The 21,382-nt window shown below is 46.4% G+C and overlaps 1 protein-coding gene across 1 annotated transcript; it reads right to left on the bottom strand.

Moving 5' to 3' along the window:
* Positions 1-214: 214 nt before the first annotated feature.
* Positions 215-21,231, bottom strand: LOC124041530 (cyclic AMP-responsive element-binding protein 3-like protein 3-B). The gene is made up of 10 exons (XM_046359227.1): positions 21,022-21,231; positions 17,715-17,807; positions 16,651-16,927; positions 8,019-8,134; positions 4,567-4,659; positions 4,240-4,346; positions 1,751-1,819; positions 1,413-1,497; positions 1,125-1,221; positions 215-1,014 (listed from the first exon to the last, which is right to left on the bottom strand). Exons 1-10 carry the CDS (start codon positions 21,040-21,042, stop codon positions 824-826), a joined length of 1,149 nt encoding a protein of 382 aa, XP_046215183.1. The 5' UTR covers positions 21,043-21,231; the 3' UTR covers positions 215-823.
* Between the last annotated feature and the right edge of the window lie 151 nt (positions 21,232-21,382).

The following is a 21,382-nucleotide window of genomic DNA, read 5'->3' as shown; positions in this document are numbered from 1 at the left end:
AAGGTGAAATAAAAAATGTAATTAAATAAAAAACACACTGAGAAGCACCCAAGTTATCCCTGTCAATCACATTGTTTTTCTCTGCTTGTCTGTATTATAGGGACATTAGGCAAATCACAGCTCTGCTTCGTAAACAAATACACAAATATAAAATAACTACATTTACACCTTTCCCATGACTACATGGAAAACAAACATGTCCTACAGACTGATGCAGTGTAAGGGAATCATTTTTAATAATACTTTTTTATTGAGTTTGTCAATGAAACTTAAATAAGAAATTCTATGAAAATATAGTAAGTCAAGTAAGTAAAAAACCAAGTAGGTGAATATTGTTCAATAGCCACATTATTCAGTAAATCAATATATTACATGATATCTATAATGCATTACCCCACCTATTAGGGTTCAGCAACCTAGCCTCAGGGCAATTCATATGATTTGGGACATTTCTTTGTGTCCCTCCATTTAGTATGATCTGTTATGTAACGTAACATTACATATCATACTAAATGGAGGTACACACATTTTTGTAAAATGTCCTACTCTGATTTCAGGTTGGGTACAGAGGCTCAGTTGATCCCATCAACTGTTTAATACATAGCAGTACGGTTCTCTAAGGCAGTGGCCACCAACCCTGGTCCTGGGGAGCTAACAATGTATTTTAACTCATCACTCACTGATCAATACCTTAATTTGCTGAATCAAGTGTATTAGAGCTGGTGGTGCTACAGTAGCCTAGTGATTGAGTAGGAAGTCAGTGGTGTTGGTTAGGAAGGAGCTCCGTATCTGCGTGGTTGAGATTGCATTTGCAAAAGTGTAGTCAGAGGCTGTGGTTGTAGTCATAGTTGTGGTCATGGTTGTGGTTGGTTTGGGGGTCTGAGTCGGCGTACTCTGGCCTGAGTCGGAGCTTCCCCACCAGGGTTGACAGGGCCTCCACCCACCCAGCCACTGAGAAGACAGATGGGGGTGATATCTCTGTGTCCACCACCGCCAGCAGGGAACGAGATCTCTCTGAGACAGAGCGAAAGAGAGAGGTGAGCCGTATAGTCAGATAGTAAGGCATGTGTGCACGCATAGGTCTGTGTGTGTGTGTCTGTGTGTGTGTGTATTTTCACACTAACCCCTATCCTTGCTGAAGTCTCCCTCCTGGCTGACATGGTTGTGTGGGTCAGGCAGCAGACTGGGAGAGAGGAGGAGAGAGAAAGAGAGAAGCAGCACCTATAGAGAAAAAGAGAGGGAGGGAGAGCATGAACTGCTGCTCGACCCATTCTATTTATATAGTGTTCAACTGTGGATCTAAGTATTCAATCACAAGGCCTGAGTATTCAATCACAGACATGGTAACAGCCCAGCAACCACCGCAGTGACCTATTTCTTATGTGATCCTACTCTTTGTGTATATTCCATACCAGGATGCAGGTCGCTTTCTGGGCAGTCTTACTGGAGCCATTAGGTAGAAGAATGTGTAGCCTGGCCAGCTGCTCCAACAGAGAACTGCAGTACCACACACAGAGAGGATTCAGTACATGAAGAGACACGAGAGAGGATAATGAGCTGTATAGTCAAATAGAGATGATTCAAAGCATTCCATTCAAGACAGGAAAGAAGGAAGGAGATTGTAGGGGAGGAAGGAAAGAAGGAGAGAGTAGAGGCAAAGGGGAAGAAGAGAAGAGGAAGGAAGGAGGAAGAGTTAAGGGGAGGAGCCTTGAACAGGTCTCCCTTGTAAACAAGCTGTTTAATGCCTTACGTGTTGGTTTCCTCCAGTTGATGGACTTTCCTCTGTAGCGCCAGGTTGTGTTTACTACAGGCATCCATCCTGCCAGGGCAGAGAGAGACACTCCATCAGTTCACAAACTTTTTATACATTACAATACCGCAAGACAATGCTAACCCAGAAGCGGCGCTCCTAATGGCCCGAGGACTTTAATGCAGGAAAACTTAAATCCGTTTAACCTCATTTCTACCAGCATGTCACGTGCAACCAACGGGGAAAAAAACTTTAGACCACCTTAACTCCATTAGCTCTCCCATGGCCTCTATTTGGCAAATCCAACCGTAATTTTATCCTCCTGATTCCTGCGTACAAGCAAAAAATCAAGCAGGAAGTACCAGTGACCGTACGTACATTGCCCAACCAGAAGCCATGGACAACAGGTAACGTTCGCACTGAGCTAAAGGCTAGAGCTGCCGCTTTCAAGGAGCATGACACTATTCTGGACGCTTATAAGAAATCCCGCTATGCCCTCCTGCAAACCATCAAACAGGCAAAGTGTCAATACAGGACTAAGATTGAATCTTACTACTGGCTCTGATGCTCGTCGGATGTGGCAGGGCTGGCAAACTATTACGGATTACAAAGGGAAACACAGCCACGAGCTGCCCAGTAACGCAAGCCTACCAGACGAGCTAAATGCCTTCTATGCTCGCTTCGAGGCAAGCAAAACTGAACCATGAATGAGAGAGCCAGCTGTTCCGGACAACTGTGTGATCACGCTCTCCGTATTCAATGTGAGTAAGACCTTTAAACAGGTAAACATTCACAAGGCCGCAGGGTCAGACGGATTACCAAGACGCGTACTCAGAGCATGCGCTGACCAACTGACAAGTGTCTTCACTGACATTTTCAAACTCTCACTGACCGAGTCTGTAATACCTACATGTTTCAAGCAGACCGCCATAGTCCCTGTGCCAAAGAATGCCAAGGTAACCTGCCTAAATGACCACCGCCCTGTAGCACTCACGTCTGTAGCCATGAAGTGCTTTAAAAGGCTGGTCATGGCTCACATCAACACAATCATCCCAGAAACCCTAGACCCACTACAATTTGGATACACTGCCCTTTTCCACCTGGACAAAAGTGACACCTACGAAAGAATGCTGTTCGTTGACTACAGATCAGCGTTCAACACCATAGTGCCCTCAAAGCACATCACTAAGCTAAGGACCTTTGTACTAAACACCTCCCTCTGCAACTGGATCCTGGACTTCCTGACGTGCCGCCCCCAGGTGATAAGGGTAGGCAACAACACATCTGCCATGCTGATAAAAAACACGGGGGCCCATCGAGTGTGTGCTTAGTCCCCTCTTGTACTCGCTGTTCACCCATGACTACGTGGCCTCACACGACTCCAACAACATCATTACGTTTGCCGACAACACAATGGTGGTAGGCCTGATCACCGACATCGATGAGACAGCCTATAGGGAGGAGGTCAGAGACCTGGCAGTGTGGTGCCAGGACAACAACCTCTTCCTCAACGTGAGCAAGACAAAGGAGCTGATCTTGGACTACAGGAAAAGGAGGGCCGAGCATGCCCCCATTCACATCAAGAGGGCTGTAGTGGAGCAGGTCGAGAGCTTCAAGTTCCCTGGTGTACACATCACCAACAAACTATCATGGTCCATCACACCAAGACAGTCGTGAAGATGGCACAACAACTCCTATTCCCCCCCAGGAGACTGAAAATATCTGGTATGGGTCCTCAGATCCTCAAAAAGTTCTACAGCTGCACATTTGAGAGCATCCTGGTTGCATCACCACTTAGTATGGCAACTGCTCATCATCTGACTGCAAGGTGCTACAGAGGGTAGTGTGTACGGCCCAGTACATCACTGGGGACAAGCCATCCATCCATGCCATCCAGGACCTCTACACCATGCGGTGTCAGAGGAAGGCCCTAAAAATGTTCAAAGACTCCAGCCAGTCATAGACTGTTCTCTCTGCTACCTCATGGCAAGCGGTACCGGAGCGCCAAGTCTAGGTCCAAAAGGCTCCTTAATTGACAGGTTCTACCCAAAGCCATAAGACTGCTTAACAATGACCCCTTTTTTACGGTGCTGCTACTCGCTGTTTATTATCTATGCTAGTCATTTTACCCCTACTTACTCTATGCTAGTTTTACCCCTACCTACATGTACATATTAACCTCAATTACCTTGACTAACCTGTACCCCCTCACATTGACTCAGTATCGGTACGCCCTGTTGTATATAGCCTCATTATTGTTATTTTCTTGTGTTACATTTATTTACTTATTTTATTACATTCTTCTTTATTTTATTAGCAAATATTTTCTTACTTAGAAAATTCTGTATTGTTGATTAAGCACTTGTAAGTAAGCATTTCACGGTAAAGTCTACTCCTGTTGTATTTGGCGGATGTGATAAATAACATTTGATTGGATAATTACTGGTGCATTGGACCACCAACTGGGCTACATTGCTTTTGGTCCATACCTGCCCTCCAGACCATCTACGTACTCCCTCTTCTTCTTCCTGCTCTCCTGGGCCGACTGCTTGTTGCGGATCTTCCTGCGGATCTTCTTCAGGACCCTCTCCTCGTACTGATCCAGGAGAACATAGTCAGACAGCAGAGAGAGTGAGCGAATGAAGACATAGATGATTAAAGTTGGTTAAAGTGAAAGAGTACAAAAGTTTTTTTAAGTTAAATTGTAACAAACAGGGATGGTTGGCTGGCCAGGTGAACATTAGGGCCAGTGGTAGCCTACCTTAGTAAAAGGCAGTTGGCTGGCCAGGGGGACATTAGGGCCAGTGGTAGCCTACCTTAGTAAAGGGCAGTTGGCTGGGCAGGTGGACACCCTCTTTAGCCAGCAGTTTTTTCTCATCCTCGTTAAGGACCACCTCCTGCAGGGAATTCTGGGAGTCACAGGAGAATAGGAAGACACAACGATTACTGCAAGGCTTCAGACAGTCACATAAACGGGTTGTCTGACAACATCCCGAAAATGATGTGCACGCATTGCAGGGGTAGAAGGACCTGTGTTGTTATGATTACGAACGGTCAGATAGCTAGCAACAGTGAGAAGCTGCCATATGGGGAGTGGCTTGTTTCAGCTAGTTGAATCTTGTTCTTGATACCATGTCTTGTTTTGAGGTGTTTTGACTTATACCATGTCTATGATAATTTGGCTCATAATTGATACATACAGTTGAAGTCGGAAGTTTACATACACTTAGGTTGGATTCATTAAAACAAATTTTTCAATCACTCCACACATTTCTTGTTAACAATCTATAGTTTTGGCAAGTCGGTTAGGACATCTACTTTGTTCATGACACAGATAATTTTTCCAACAATTGTTTACAGACAGATTATTTCACTTATAATTCAATGTATCACTATTCCAGTGGGTACAAAGTTTGCATACACTAAGTTGACTGTGCCTTTAACCTGTTACTCCTACCCCCTACTTTTTCAAACATTCTGTTAAAAATCGCGCAACATTTCAGCGCCCTGCTACTCATGCCAGGAATATAGTATATGCATATGATTAGTATGTGTGGATAGAGAACACACAGACGTTTATAAAACTGGTTAAATCACGGCTGTGACTATAACAGAACGTGCGTTTCTTCGAAAAGTGCAGGAAAATCTGATCACTGAAAATGGGAAAATATATCCATGCGCCACTTGAACCCATTGATAAAGGTGAACCACATTAAATGGGGCTGAGGTTGCAATACATTTCTTCCGGTCTCCGACCGGATATTTTGGTTGAGATTTACCCGGACATTATTTCCAGACGTACAGCTATAGAATATACATCGCCTCGTGATCAATTTGATCGCTTATTAACGTTTACTAATACCTAAAGTTGCATTACAAAAGTATTTCGAAGTGTTTTGTGAAAGTTTATCGTCGACTTTTTTAATTTTAAAAAAATGACGTTACGTTATAAAACGCTATTTTTTTCCTTGATCACACAGTCTTCATAGATCGATATCTAGGCTATATATGGACCGATTTAATCGAAAAAAAAGACCCAACGGTGATGTTTATGGGACATCTAGGAGTGCCAACAAAGAAGATGGTCAAAGGTAATGAATGTTTTATATTTTATTTGTGCGTTTTGTGTAGCGCCGACTATGCTAATTATTTTGTTTACGTCCCCTGCGGGTCTTTTGGGGTGTTACATGCTATCAGATAATAGCTTCTCATGCTTTCGCCGAAAAGCATTTGAAAAATCTGACTAGTTTCCTGGATTCACAACGAGTGTAGCTTTAATTCAGTACCCTGCATGTGTATTTTAATGAACGTTTGAGTTTTAACGAGTGCTATTAGCATTTAGCGTAGCGCATTTGCATTTCCAGATGTTTAGATGGGACGCCTGCGTGTCGGGTAGGAGCAAGAGGTTAAACAGCTTGGAAAATTCCAGAAATGGCTTTGGAAGCTTCAGCCATCATACCGCTCAGGAAGGAGACACGTTCTGTCTCCTAGAGATGAACGTACTTTGGTGCAAAAAGTGCTAATCAATCCCAGAACAACAGCAAAGGATCTTGTGGGGATGCTGGAGGTAACAGGTACAAACATATCTATATACACAGTAAAACAAGTCCTATATCAACATAACCTGAAAGGCCGCTCAGCAAGGAAGAAGCCACTGCTCCAAAACCGCCATAAAAAGCCAGACTACGGTTTGCAACTACACATGGGGACAAAGATCATACTTTTTGGATAAATGTCCTCTGGTCTGATGAAACAAAAATATAACTATTTGGCCATAATCACCATCGTTATGTTTGGAGGAAAAAGGGGGAGGCTTGCAACCCGAAGAACACCATCCCAACCGTGAAGCACAGTGTCAAGCCCTGACCTTAGAGAGCCTTTTTATGTCTCTATTTGGTTTGGTCAGGGTGTGATTTGGGTTTGGCATTCTATGTTCTCTTTTCTATGTTTTTGTATGTTTTGGCCAGGTATGGTTCTCAATCAGGGACAGCTGTCTATCATTGTCTCTGATTGGGATTCATACTTAGGCAGCCTTTTTCCCTTCTGTCATTGTGGGAAGTTGTCTTTTGTTAGGGGCACTATAGCCCTTGTAAGCTTCATGGTTGTTTTTGTTATTTCTTGTTTTGTTGTTGTACGCTCACCACGCTGCACCTTGGTCTTCCTTGAATGACGGGCGTGACACACGGGGGAGACAGCATCATGTTGTGGGGGTGCTTTGCTGCAGGAGGGACTGGTGCACTTCACAAAATAGATGGTCTCATGAGGGAGGAAAATTACGTGGATATATTGAAGCAACATCTCAAGACATCAGACAGGAAGTTAAGTCTTGGTCGCAAATGGGTCTTCCAAATGGACAATGACCCCAAGCATACTTCCAAAGTTGTGGCAAAATGACTTAAGGACAACAAAGTCAAGGTATTGGAGTGGCCATCACAAAGCCCTGACCTCAATCCTATAGAAAATTTGTGGGCAGATCTGAAAAGGCGTGTGCGAGCCTGGAGGCCTACAAACCTGACTCAGTTACACCAGCTCTGTCAGGAGGAATGGGCCAAAATTCACCCAACTTATTGTGGGAAGCATGTGGAAGGCTACCTGAAATGTTTGACCCAAGTTAAACAATTTAAAGGCAATGCTACCAAATACTAATTGAGTGTATGTAAACTTCTGACCCACTGGGAATGTGATGAAAGAAATAAAAGCTGAAATAAATCATTCTCTCTACTATTATTCTGACATTTCACATTCTTAAAATAAAGTGGTGATCTTACCTGACCTAAGACAGGGAATATTTTAGTAGGATTTAATGTCAGGAATTGAAAAATTTAATTTAAATGTATTTGGCTAAGGTGTATGTAAACTTCAGACTTCAACTGGAGCTAAACTACCAACTCTAACGTATTAGAGACAATAAGTGCTTATTGTCCAAATGTATTTATGTTTTTAATAAACATTTGAAGATGAAATATAGTTTACATGTTATCAATAATACATGTTATCAATAATCTAAACCAACCCCGTCTGTTTTGCCCCCCGAAGATGCGCACACATCAGTTTTGTCACTCAAAACCTATACTGTGTTTATGTCCTATTTTCTGCCCATCTCTGTCTGTGTGTCTATTTGTCTGTGTCAATCTGGGTCTCTCTGTCTCTCGCCTCCTCCCCTAGAACCTAGACCTACAGCTCCAGTCTTGAACAGTTCTGAATGGATTTCGTACCGTAGATGAAAGCAATATGGCGTGGCCTCCACTCCCCTGTCCCTCTGACTCACCGTCTCTCTTATTCCAGACAGCAGCAGGTCCTTGACAGTGAGATGGTAACCAGAGGGCAGCTGGGAGTTGTGGGTATCCCCATTGCTCTCTTGGAAGAGGCCAGACTCCCATCCATCTGAGGAGACAGAGAGACGTAGGACCAGATTTACTGAGGGCTCAAAACAGTTACAAGATTGTGTTCTATTTTATTCTATTCCATTCCATTATTCTATTTACTAACGTTACTATGTGTCGGGGAAATCTGTAATATTTGGTCAAATCCAATGGCTCTCCCACAGGCACCAACAGCTAGCTCTGATCTACTTAACACCCAACTTGTTAAGAAGGCCTGAGCGGTGGGAGACATTATCACGGGGATGCAGTATGCCTGTCACAAGATATATATATATATATATATATATATATATATATGCCATTTATATGCCATTTAGCAGACGCTTTTATCCAAAGCGACTTACAGTCATGTGTGCATACATGTGTGCATACATTCTACGTATGGGTGGTCCCGGGGATCGAACCCACTACCCTGGCATTACAAGCGTTACAAGATGGTCATGAGATGGTCACATTCACCAATGAGAATGTATAGATAGTGTCATGCAGGTGATAGAGGACCCAAAAGCGACTTAACAGAAACAGAGTTTATTTAAGTCCAAACAGGGAATAACAGAAATCCTCTAGTCTGTAGAGGGGAATAACTGGAGAAGCGGCCACAGACTGCAGGTCGCTTCGGGTAGGCGCAGGCCGTAGTAGACAGAGACACCTGCTCACACGCAGCATCTGATGAAGGCAAAAAACACGACAGGACAGGGCGATACACAATCACAGCAAAAACACGACAGGACAGGGCGAAACGCAATCACAGCATGGTGAATACTAAACAAGGAACCGACGGGACAGGAACGGAACACAAAGGAATAAATAGGGACTCTAATCAGGGGAAAGGATCGGGAACAGGTGTGGGAAGACTAAATGATGATTAGGGGAATAGGAACAGCTGGGAGCAGGAACGGAACGATAGAGAGAAGAGAGAGCGAGAGAGTGAGAGGGGAGGAGGAGAGAGAGGGATAGAAAGAGGGAAAGAACCCAATAAGACCAGCAGAGGGAAACGAACAGAATGGGGAGCACAGGGACAAGACATGATAATAAATGACAAACATGACAGTACCCCCCCACTCACCGAGCGCCTCCTGGCGCACTCGAGGAGGAATCCTGGCGGCAACGGAGGAAATCATCGATGAGTGAACGGTCCAGCACGTCCCGAGACGGAACCCAACTCCTCTCCTCAGGACCGTAACCCTCCCAATCCACTAAGTATTGGTGACCCCGTCCCCGAGAACGCATGTCCATGATCTTATGTACCTTGTAAATAGGTGCGCTCTCGACAAGGACGGGAGGGGAGGAGGGAAGACGAACGGGGGTGCGAAGAAAGGGCTTAACACAGGAGACATGGAAGACAGGATGGACGCGACGAAGATTTCGCGGAAGAAGCAGTCGCACAGCGACAGGATTGACGACCTGGGAGACACGGAACGGACCAATGAACCGCGGAGTCAACTTACGAGAAGCTGTCGTAAGAGGAAGGTTGCGAGTGGAAAGCCACACTCTCTGGCCGCAACAATACCTTGGACTCTTAATCCTGCGTTTATTGGCGGCTCTCACCGTCTGTGCCCTGTAACGGCAAAGTGCAGACCTCACCCTCCTCCAGGTGCGCTCACAACGTTGGACAAACGCTTGAGCGGAGGGAACGCTGGACTCGGCAAGCTGGGATGAGAACAGAGGAGGCTGGTAACCCAGACTACTCTGAAACGGAGATAACCCGGTAGCAGACGAAGGAAGCGAATTGTGAGCGTATTCTGCCCAGGGGAGCTGTTCTGCCCAAGACGCAGGGTTTCTGAAAGAAAGGCTGCGTAGTATGCGACCAATCGTCTGATTGGCCCTCTCTGCTTGACCGTTAGACTGGGGATGAAACCCGGAAGAGAGACTGACGGACGCACCAATCAAACGACAGAACTCCCTCCAAAACTGTGACGTGAATTGCGGGCCTCTGTCTGAAACGGCGTCTAACGGGAGGCCATGAATTCTGAATACATTCTCAATAATGATTTGTGCCGTCTCCTTAGCGGAAGGAAGTTTAGCGAGGGGAATGAAATGTGCCGCCTTAGAGAACCTATCGACAACCGTCAGAATCACAGTCTTCCCCGCAGACAAAGGCAGACCGGTAATGAAGTCTAAGGCAATGTGAGACCATGGTCGAGAAGGAATGGGGAGCGGTCTGAGACGACCGGCAGGAGGAGAGTTACCCGACTTAGTCTGCGCGCAGTCCGAACAAGCAGCCACGAAACGGCGCGTGTCACGCTCCTGAGTCGGCCACCAAAAGCGCTGGCGAATAGACGCAAGAGTGCCTCGAACACCGGGATGACCAGCTAACTTGGCAGAGTGAGCCCACTGAAGAACAGCCAGACGAGTGGAAACAGGAACGAAAAGGAGGTTACTAGGACAAGCGCGCGGCGACGCAGTGTGCGTGAGTGCTTGCTTAACCTGTCTTTCAATTCCCCAGACTGTTAACCCGACAACACGCCCATAAGGAAGAATCCCCTCGGGATCAGTAGAAGCCACAGAAGAACTAAACAGACGGGATAAGGCATCAGGCTTGGTGTTCTTGCTACCCGGACGGTAAGAAATCACAAACTCGAAACGAGCGAAAAACAACGCCCAACGAGCTTGACGGGCATTAAGTCGTTTGGCAGAACGGATGTACTCAAGGTTCTTATGGTCTGTCCAAATGACAAAAGGAACGGTCGCCCCCTCCAACCACTGTCGCCATTCGCCTAGGGCTAAGCGGATGGCGAGCAGTTCACGGTTACCCACATCATAGTTGCGCTCAGATGGCGACAGGCGATGAGAAAAATAAGCGCAAGGATGAACCTTATCGTCAGACTGGAAGCGCTGGGATAGAATGGCTCCCACGCCTACCTCTGAAGCGTCAACCTCGACAATGAATTGTCTAGTGACGTCAGGAGTAACGAGGATAGGAGCGGACGTAAAACGTTCTTTTAGAAGATCAAAAGCTCCCTGGGCGGAACCGGACCACTTAAAACACGTCTTGACAGAAGTAAGAGCTGTGAGAGGGGCAGCAACTTGACCGAAATTACGAATGAAACGCCGATAGAAATTAGCGAAACCTAAAAAGCGCTGCAACTCGACACGTGACCTTGGAACGGGCCAATCACTGACAGCTTGGACCTTAGCGGAATCCATCTGAATGCCTTCAGCGGAAATAACGGAACCGAGAAAAGTAACGGAGGAGACATGAAAAGAGCACTTCTCAGCCTTTACGTAGAGACAATTCTCTAAAAGGCGCTGTAGAACACGTCGAACGTGCTGAACATGAATCTCGAGTGACGGAGAAAAAATCAGGATATCGTCAAGATAGACAAAAACAAAAATGTTCAGCATGTCTCTCAGAACATCATTAACTAATGCCTGAAAAACAGCTGGCGCATTGGCGAGACCGAACGGCAGAACCCGGTACTCAAAATGCCCTAACGGAGTGTTAAACGCCGTTTTCCACTCGTCCCCCTCTCTGATGCGCACGAGATGGTAAGCGTTACGAAGGTCCAACTTAGTAAAGCACCTGGCTCCCTGCAGAATCTCGAAGGCTGATGACATAAGGGGAAGCGGATAACGATTCTTAACCGTTATGTCATTCAGCCCTCGATAATCCACGCAGGGGCGCAGAGTACCGTCCTTCTTCTTAACAAAAAGAACCCCGCCCCGGCCGGAGAAGAAGAAGGCACTATGGTACCGGCGTCAAGAGACACAGACAAATAATCCTCGAGAGCCTTACGTTCGGGAGCCGACAGAGAGTATAGTCTACCTCGAGGAGGAGTGGTCCCCGGAAGGAGATCAATACTACAATCATACGACCGGTGAGGAGGAAGGGAGTTGGCTCGGGACCGACTGAAGACCGTGCGCAGATCATGATATTCCTCCGGCACTCCTGTCAAATCGCCAGGTTCCTCCTGGGAAGTAGGGACAGAAGAAACGGGAGGGATGGCAGACATTAAACACTTCACATGACAAGAAACGTTCCAGGATAGGATAGAATTACTAGACCAATTAATAGAAGGATTATGACATACTAGCCAGGGATGACCCAAAACAACAGGTGTAAACGGTGAACGGAAAATCAAAAAGAAATAGTCTCACTGTGGTTACCAGATACTGTGAGGGTTAAAGGTAGTGTCTCAAATCTGATACTGGGAAGATGACTACCATCTAAGGCGAACATGGGCGTAGGCTTCTCTAACTCTCTGAAAGGAATGTCATGTTTCCGAACCCATGCTTCGTCCATGAAACAACCCTCAGCCCCAGAGTCTATCAAGGCACTACATGTAGCACCCGAACCGGTCCAGCGTAGGTGGACCGACAAAGTAGTACAGGACTTTGATGGAGAGACTTGAGTAGTTGCGCTCACCTGTAGCCCTCCGCTTACAGATGAGCTCTGGCTTTACTGGACATGAATTAACAAAATGTCCAGCAACTCCGCAATAGAGGCACAGGCGGTTGGTGATCCTCCGTTCCCTCTCCTTATTCGAGATGCGAATCCCTCCCAGCTGCATGGGCTCAGTCTCAAAGCCAGAGGAGGGAGATGGTTGCGATGCGGAGCAGGGAAACACCGTTGATGCGAGCTCTCTTCCACGAGCCCGGTGACGAAGATCTACCCGTCGTTCTATGCGGATGGCGAGAGCAATCAAAGAGTCCACATCTGAAGGAACCTCCCGGGAGAGAATCTCATCCTTAACCACTGCGTGGAGTCCCTCCAGAAAACGAGCGAGCAGCGCCGGCTCGTTCCACTCACTAGAGGCAGCAAGAGTGCGAAACTCAATAGAATAATCCGTTATGGACCGTTCACCTTGGCATAAGGAAGCCAGGGCCCTAGAAGCCTCCCCACCAAAAACTGAACGGTCAAAAACCCGAATCATCTCCTCTTTAAAGTTCTGGAATTTGTTAGAGCAATCAGCCCTTGCCTCCCAGATAGCTGTGCCCCATTCTCGAGCCCGGCCAGTAAGGAGTGAAATGACGTAAGCAACCCGAGCTCTCTCTCTAGAGTATGTGTTGGGTTGGAGAGAGAACACAATCTCACACTGCGTGAGAAAGGAGCGGCACTCAGTGGGCTGCCCGGAGTAGCAAGGTGGGTTATTAACCCTAGGTTCTGGAGGCTCGGCAGGCCAGGAAGTAACAGGTGGCACGAGACGTAGACTCTGGAACTGTCCAGAGAGGTCGGAAACCTGAGCGGCCAGGTTCTCCACGGCATGGCGAGCAGCAGACAATTCCTGCTCGTGTCTGCCGAGCATGGCTCCTTGGATCTCGACGGCAGTGTAACGAGCGTCTGAAGTCGCTGGGTCCATTCCTTGGTCGGTTCCTTCTGTCATGCAGGTGATAGAGGACCCAAAAGCGACTTAACAGAAACAGAGTTTATTTAAGTCCAAACAGGGAATAACAGAAATCCTCTAGTCTGTAGAGGGGAATAACTGGAGAAGCGGCCACAGACTGCAGGTCGCTTCGGGTAGGCGCAGGCCGTAGTAGACAGAGACACCTGCTCACACGCAGCATCTGATCAAATCAAATCAAATTTATTTATATAGCCCTTCGTACATCAGCTGATATCTCAAAGTGCTGTACAGAAACCCAGCCTAAAACCCCAAACAGCAAACAATGCAGGTGTAAAAGCACGGTGGCTAGGAAAAACTCCCTAGAAAGGCCAAAACCTAGGAAGAAACCTAGAGAGGAACCGGGCTATGTGGGGTGGCCAGTCCTCTTCTGGCTGTGCCGGGTAGAGATTATAACAGAACATGACCAAGATGTTCAAATGTTCATAAATGACCAGCATGGTCAAATAATAATAAGGCAGAACAGTTGAAACTGGAGCAGCAGCACAGTCAGATGGACTGGGGACAGCAAGGAGCCATCATGTCAGGTAGTCCTGGGGCACGGTCCTAGGGCTCAGGTCCTCCGAGAGAGAGAAAGAAAGAGAGAATTAGAGAGAGCATATGTGGGGTGGCCAGTCCTCTTCTGGCTGTGCCAGGTGGAGATTATAACAGAACGTGGCCAAGATGTTCAAATGTTCATAAATGACCAGCATGGTTGAATAATAGTAAGGCAGAACAGTTGAAACTGGAGCAGGAGCATGGCCAGGTGGACTGGGGACAGCAAGGAGTCCTCATGTCAGGTAGTCCTGGGACATGGTCCTAGGGCCCAGGCCAGTTGAAACTGGAGCAGCAGCATGGCCAGGTGGACTGGGGACAGCAAGGAGTCATCATGTCAGGTAGTCCTGGGGCATGGTTCTAGGGCTCAGGTCCTCCGAGAGAGAGAAAGAAAGAGAGAAGGAGAGAATTAGAGAACGCACACTTAGATTTACACAGGACACCGAATAGGACAGGAGAAGTACTCCAGATAAACAAACTGACCCTAGCCCCCCGACACATAAACTACTGCAGCATAAATACTGGAGGCTGAGACAGGAGGGGTCAGGAGACACTGTGGCCCCATCCGAGGACACCCCCCGGACAGGGCCAAACAGGAAGGATATAACCCCACCCACTTTGCCAAAGCACAGCCCCCACACCACTAGAGGGAAATCTGATGAAGGCAAAAAACACGACAGGACAGGGCGATACACAATCACAGCAAAAACACGACAGGACAGGGCGAAACGCAATCACAGCATGGTGAATACTAAACAAGGAACCGACGGGACAGGAACGGAACACAAAGGAATAAATAGGGACTCTAATCAGGGGAAAGGATCGGGAACAGGTGTGGGAAGACTAAATGATGATTAGGGGAATAGGAACAGCTGGGAGCAGGAACGGAACGATAGAGAGAAGAGAGAGCGAGAGAGTGAGAGGGGGGAGGAGGAGAGAGAGGGATAGAAAGAGGGAAAGAACCCAATAAGACCAGCAGAGGGAAACGAACAGAATGGGGAGCACAGGGACAAGACATGATAATAAATGACAAACATGACAGATAGTTCTGTACGACCAATGAGATGTTGTGTGAGTTGACAGTTAAAAGGAGATGTACTTTTAGATCTGATTGCTGACCGTTGAAGCGCGACCTTTCATCGGCCGGTGTATTATCAATCAAGTAGAGTTTTGAGAACTGTCTAAGATTCCTTGATTTGTTTTCACTCCTCTGCAAGTCTGAACTTACTGTTTGGCCATTTTGTAATTTGGGTGAACTATCCATTTAAGGTTAGGGATACGGTTAAGCTTCATTTCATTCATTCATTCCGAGTGGTTAAGGTTAGGTTTAAGAGAGGGGTTCCAAAACTTTTATGCCCACGACCCCATTTTGATATCAACATTTTCCCAAAGTGATGTAATCAAAGGACAATGTTCACTTTTTTTATTGGTGCTATAGCAGTCTATTACAAATCAGTTTGACAGTACTTTTGACAGTATTTCAATCTAAAATAAATATGGTTTGATGTGACTGAAATGCATCAGAAAGGAAATTCAGAAGATCATCAGATAATCATTTTGTATGATATTCTGTGTAGAAAATAATATTATCATTGTTTTTCCCCCAGTCTGATTTAGTGTCTGGTCTTGTCCGCTCTGTTCTAATGAGTACAGCTCTGTAGAATGGACCTAACCTGGATTCAAATGCATGTGTATTTGTGTATTTATATTTATAACAAATAAACAAATAATTTGTTTCTCTGTATTGGACTATTTTTCAAAAAATGTGGCCAAATCAAATAAATGTAGGAATTTTTAAGTATTTTCAAATATTTGTTTCCAAATACATCATTTCAAATACACCTTGGACCAAACAGACCTGAGTTGAAATGCATGAAGTATTTCAATATTTCTATTTGAAAATTATATACCAACACTTGTGTATTACCAAATGACTTGTGTACCTGTTACTTCCAGCATCTTCACAAGGTCCTTTGCTGTTGTTCTGGGATTGATTTGCACTTTTCGTACCATAGTTCGTTCATCTCTAAGGAGACCGAACGTGTCTCCTTCCTGAGCGATATGACAGCTGATTGGTCCAATCGTGTTTATACTTGCGTACTATTGTTTGTACAGATGAACGTGGTACCTTCAGGCGTTTGAAAATTGCTCCCAAGGATGAACTAGACTTGTGGAGGTTTACAATTTATTTTCTGAGGTCATGGCTGATTTCTTTGGATTTTTCTGTGATGTTAAGCAAAGAGGCACTGAGTTTGAAGGTAGGCCTTGAAATACATCCACAGGTACACCTCCAATTGACTCAAATGATGTCGATTAGCTTATCAGAAGCTTCTAAAGCTATGACATAATTTTCTGGAATTTTCCAAGCTGTTTAAAGGCACAGTCAACTTAGTGTATGTAAACTTCTGACCCACTGGAATAGTGATACAGTGAATTATAAGTGAAATAATCTGTTAACAATTGTTGGAAAATTACTTGTGTCATGCACGCAGTAGATGTCCTAACTGACTTGCCAAAACTATAGTTTGTTAACAAGAAATTTGTGGAGTGGTTGAAAAATTAGTTTTAATGACTCCAACCTAAGTGTATGTAAATTTACGACTTCAACTGTCTGTGCATCTGCTCCAGAGGTGTGTATTACCTAAGTCGATGGAGACATCAGGTGCCAGGCAGTGCAGTGCAGACCTGGTGAGGTTAGAGTGGAGGTTAGGGAGATGGGCTTGGTCGAAGGCATGGAAGGGGGGGCTGGAGGGCAGGTTACGGCTGTCCAGGTGATCGGAGCCAGAGTTGGGATCCTCACTGATGCCACTGTCACTGGGGGAGTAGGGCCACATGGGGGAGGTGTGGGCAGACGATGAGTCAGTGCCACCTAACAGAGTATCCAGGAAATCATCACTGCCACCGTCTTGGCTCAGAGACTGCAGGAGGTTGTGTGTGTGTGTGTGCGTGTGTGGGTATGTGTGTGTGTGTGTGCGTGCGTGCGTGCGTGCGTGCGTGCGTGCGTGCGTGCGTGGAGAGGGTGAGATACATGCAGAGAGGGAAAATAAAACCAAAGACACATCATCAGACATACAGTACACAAACAGATTACTATACAGATACCTACTAACCATTCAGGAATAATGCAATCACTCAAACACACACAACATGCACGCAGTTCTGGTGAAGGGAACAGGATGCCCCCTCCCCACAAGCTGTCAATGAGAGTCATATATTTAGAAATATAAATATATGTCTCTGCTGTCAATCAATAACTGTCATTGGGCAATGGGAAAAGATGATGATGGCAGATGGACAAGGTCAACATGGACCACCAAAAAAAGACATGGGATTGAGCATATTATCCTATTCAGATTGGTTATATTTGTGGCTGACTTTCCATAAGTATGAATGTAAAATCTCTTTTTCTCGTCTTCCTGGCTTTTGACCCTTGCCTGAGCCTACCTGCCGTCCTGTACCTTTTCTCCACCTCTGGATTACTGAACTCTGCCTCCCTTGACCTGTCATATGCATGCCCCGGTTACAATCAACATTGTTACTTCACACAGTCTGCACTTGGGTCTTACGTTGATACCTGATACCAGGAAAACTATGGGTCCTAGTTACTTACTGACAAGGAGAAACTCAGATATGTCACAACATCTCTAGGGTGCTTTTACTGATGGAAAGGGCTGGAGGAGAATGTGGAATGGTGTTGTCACTCACCTCGGGTGATGTGATTTGCCAGGGCTGGTTACCATGGCAACTGAGGGTTCCATCTGACTGGTTGTGCAGGAGATCTATAAATTCAATTCCTCCCTATAGAGGAGAAACATACTGATTGGCTACAACTCGAGACAGGAGTATTTTCTGACAATATGAACTGACCAGGTGTTACGCCCTGATCTGTTTCACCTGGCCTTGTGCTTGTCCCCAACCCTTCCAGGTGTCGCCCATCTGCCCCACTTATCCTCTGGGTATTTATACCTGTTTTTCTGTCTGTCTGTGCCAGTTCATCTTATTTGTCAAGCTTACCAGCACCTGTCTTTCCCAGCCTCTCTTTTTATTCGTCCTCCTGGTTTTTGACCATTACCTGCCCTGACCCTGTACCCGCCCGCCTAGCCACTCTGCCTGACCCTGTACCCGCCCGCCTAACCACTCTGCCTGACCCTGAGGCTGCCATCCTGTACCTTTGCTCCTATCGACCCCTGCCTGCCTTGACCTGTCGTTTGCCTGCCCCTGTTGTTACAATACACATTGTTACTTCACACAGTCTGCACTTGGGTCTTACCTTGATACCTGATAGTACAAACTGGCCATGATTGACCCAGCAGACTTGGACCAGCTCCGCAACACCATCTCCTCCCAAGGAGCCACCATTGGTAGGCAAGAGGAGTTGATTCGCGGTCTGATGGAAGGGTTCCAGGCCGTGGCCGAACGTCACGACCTAGCCTTGGGACGCATTGCGGGAGCCATTCCTTAGGTGGCCTACTAGGCAGCCGACCACAACGGTAACCTCCCAGCCCCTCTGTAACCCGGCTGGTAGCAGCGCTGTCACCCCGATTTCCCAGGAACCCCCAATACCTCCCCCGGAGCGCTATGATGGAGATTCCAGAACCTACCGGGCCTTTCTCTCCCAGTGCTCCCTCATTTTCGAGCTGCAGCCTTCTTCGTTCCCCTCGGACCGCTCGAAGATAGCGTACATTATTACGCTGATGTCCGGTTGGGCACTCACCTGGGCCACGGCGGTGTGGGAGCAACAATCCGCCGTCTGCCTCAGTCTGGAGGTATTCGTGGCGGAGATGAGAAAGGTGTTAAAAGCTCTGGTTTCCGGGAGAGAGGCTGCCCGGAAGTTACTCCAGCTTCGGCAGGACACCTTCAGTGTAGCAGACTATGCGGTGGAGTTCCGCACTCTAGAAGCGGAGGGTACCTGGAACCCTGAAGCGCTGTTGGACACATTCCTGCATGGATTACCAGAGGAGGTAAAAGATGAGCTGGCAGCCCAAGAACTACCAACGGATCTCGACTCACTCATTGCTTTAACCATCCGGATCGATGGTTGGCTATGGGAACGTATGAGGGAGAAGAGGTCCGATCCCAATCACTCACTGAGGGATCCCACCTTGCAGCTGATGAACTCCGGAAGTCCCCGGCGTCTACATCCCCGAGAGGATCCGAGCTTACCCGAGTCCCTCCCAGAGCCTGAAGACTGCCGATTCACCTCTTCCCGAGCCGATGCAGCTCGGCAGGGCTAGGCTGTCTCCAGCCGAATGTGCACGCAGACTTGAGACCCAGAGTTGTCTGTATTGTAGTACTGCCGGTTATTTTGTGTCTACCTGTCCCTTCAAGAGACCTAGCTCATTCGTTGGAGTGAGTACTCTGGTGGGTCTGAAAGATCATTGTTTTTCTCCCCTTACTCGCCCCCCTCTCCACGCCACCCTGCTGTGGGGCGACCAGTCCAAGTCTCTCCAGGTACTCATCGACTCGGGGACCGATGTGTGTCTCATGGACGTTACCCTGGCATCTGAGCTGGGTATCCCCACTCAACCCCTCTCCATTCCCATGGGTGTTAGAGTGCTGGATGGGCGCTCTATAGGCCGGGTCACCCACCAGACCTCCCCCAGTCAACCTACAAGTGTTGGGGAACCACAGCGAGATGATCCAATTCCTGCTGGTTGAGTCTCCGCAGGTTCCCGTGGTATTGGACCTGGACTTCATCGCCGACTTTCACCACCGGAACCCCAGTCAACCAGGGGTCCGCCCAGAGGGAGGGGTACTGTCACGCCCTGATCTGTCTCACCTGTCCTTGTGCTTGTCTCCACCCCTTCCAGGTGTCACCCATCTTCCCCACTTATCCTCTAGGTATTTATACCTGTGTTTTCTGTCTGTGCCAATTCGTCTTGTTTGTCATGCTTACCAGCGTTTGTCCTGTCAGCTCCTGTCTTTTCCCAGCCTCTCTTTTTCTTGTCTTCCTGGTGTTTGACCCTTGCCTGTCCTGACCCTGTTTCCGCCCGCCTGACCACTCTGCCTGTCCCAGACTCTGAGCCTGCCTGCTGACTATAAGTGGGTCACATAGCAAAAATGACACAGGGATTCTCTTTACAGGAGCCATAGACACAGAGGAATGTGGGTGTTTGTTATAATTGTATTTTTGTGTTTCCTGTGCTCCCTTCTTGATTGATATAATTGTGTCACTAGCTCCTTATTGTGTACTTTCTGTTTGTTGCTTTTGTAATGCAGTGCTCCCTTGCAAAATAGACTTTGATCTCAATGTGACATTAAATAAATAGACAGGTAGACACAAAAATAACAGATCAGGGCACCTCTATAGAAGTATAAACTTGTTAACATGGATCCTGAGACCACTCAGAGTCAATTAATAATCCTGACTCTTCCTATAGATAAATATAAAGAGTAGACTACATCACTCCATAACACCAATACATATACGCAACTTTGGTTTTAGAAGTGGGGGGGACATAATCATTATTTTAATTTATTTTATTATTTTCCAGTCGGATAAACACTCCAAGCAGCCTATCCGACCACTTGGTGGCGTCAGGCATGGTCCTAAAGCACCGTAGCCTGATTTTTGGATCACATTCCAATGATAAAGGCCGTCATTGTAAATAAGAATTTGTTCTTAACTGTCTTGCCTAGTTAAATAAAGGTTAAAAAAAATTAAACTGGGCGGACAAAAATGCTATTTCAGAATGTGGGGCATGTCCTGCCCCCCCCCTCCCCCCCGTTCCTAGGTTGAGAAGACTAAAATAAGTCACAAAAATATACTTTCAAAGAGAAAATGTTGATATAATACAGGTCAATATCTATGTCCGTATGTCATTATAGAACCCACAAATGAGTATGCTTTTTAAATTTAAGTCTTAATATGATCACAATGCTCTATGGTGAAATAAGCTCACATTGAAAGCCACTTCAAACTATGAATGACAAAGCACACATCTAATTCAATCACCTGTCTAAGAAACACACACAAAAAAAAAAGAAATCCACACAAGATAGTTTTCTTTACCTTGTTTGAGATATGGGTCATTATTCCAACTTTCCAATAAGATTGGTGCAAGAAGTTGTAAATATCCAACAGGAATGGTCAAAAGTTGTCAATAGCTACCTTGATGAATATTTCAAGCTGGGATTACAGTGAGTGTTTCCTGTAGCTAAGTATGTGTGTTGTTGTATGCGCATATGAGCCTGTTCCACGGGACAAAGTTGAAATTCCAATCATATTGTAATCTCAGCAGAATTGAGATTGTGTTTGTGTGTGTGTGTGTGTGTGTGTGTGTGTGTATGTGTGTGTGTGTGTGTGTGTGTGTGTGTGTGTGTGTGTGTGTGTGTGTGTGTGTGTGTGTGTGTGTGTGTGTGTGTGTGTGTGT

The sequence above is a fragment of the Oncorhynchus gorbuscha genome, linkage group LG08 (assembly GCF_021184085.1).
Source record: "Oncorhynchus gorbuscha isolate QuinsamMale2020 ecotype Even-year linkage group LG08, OgorEven_v1.0, whole genome shotgun sequence".
In the NCBI taxonomy this organism is placed as follows: Eukaryota; Metazoa; Chordata; class Actinopteri; order Salmoniformes; family Salmonidae; genus Oncorhynchus; species Oncorhynchus gorbuscha.
This window is presented reverse-complemented; position numbering and strand designations above follow the sequence as displayed.

Coding starts and splice junctions, on each gene's coding strand:
- LOC124041530 (XM_046359227.1), bottom strand. CDS start 21,042: ATGACCCATATCTCAAACAAG. Junction 17,808..21,021: donor TGACCCATATCTCAAACAAG/GTAAAGAAAACT, acceptor TCTCCTCTATAG/GGAGGAATTGAATTTATAGA. Junction 16,928..17,714: donor GGCAAATCACATCACCCGAG/GTGAGTGACAAC, acceptor AACCTCCTGCAG/TCTCTGAGCCAAGACGGTGG.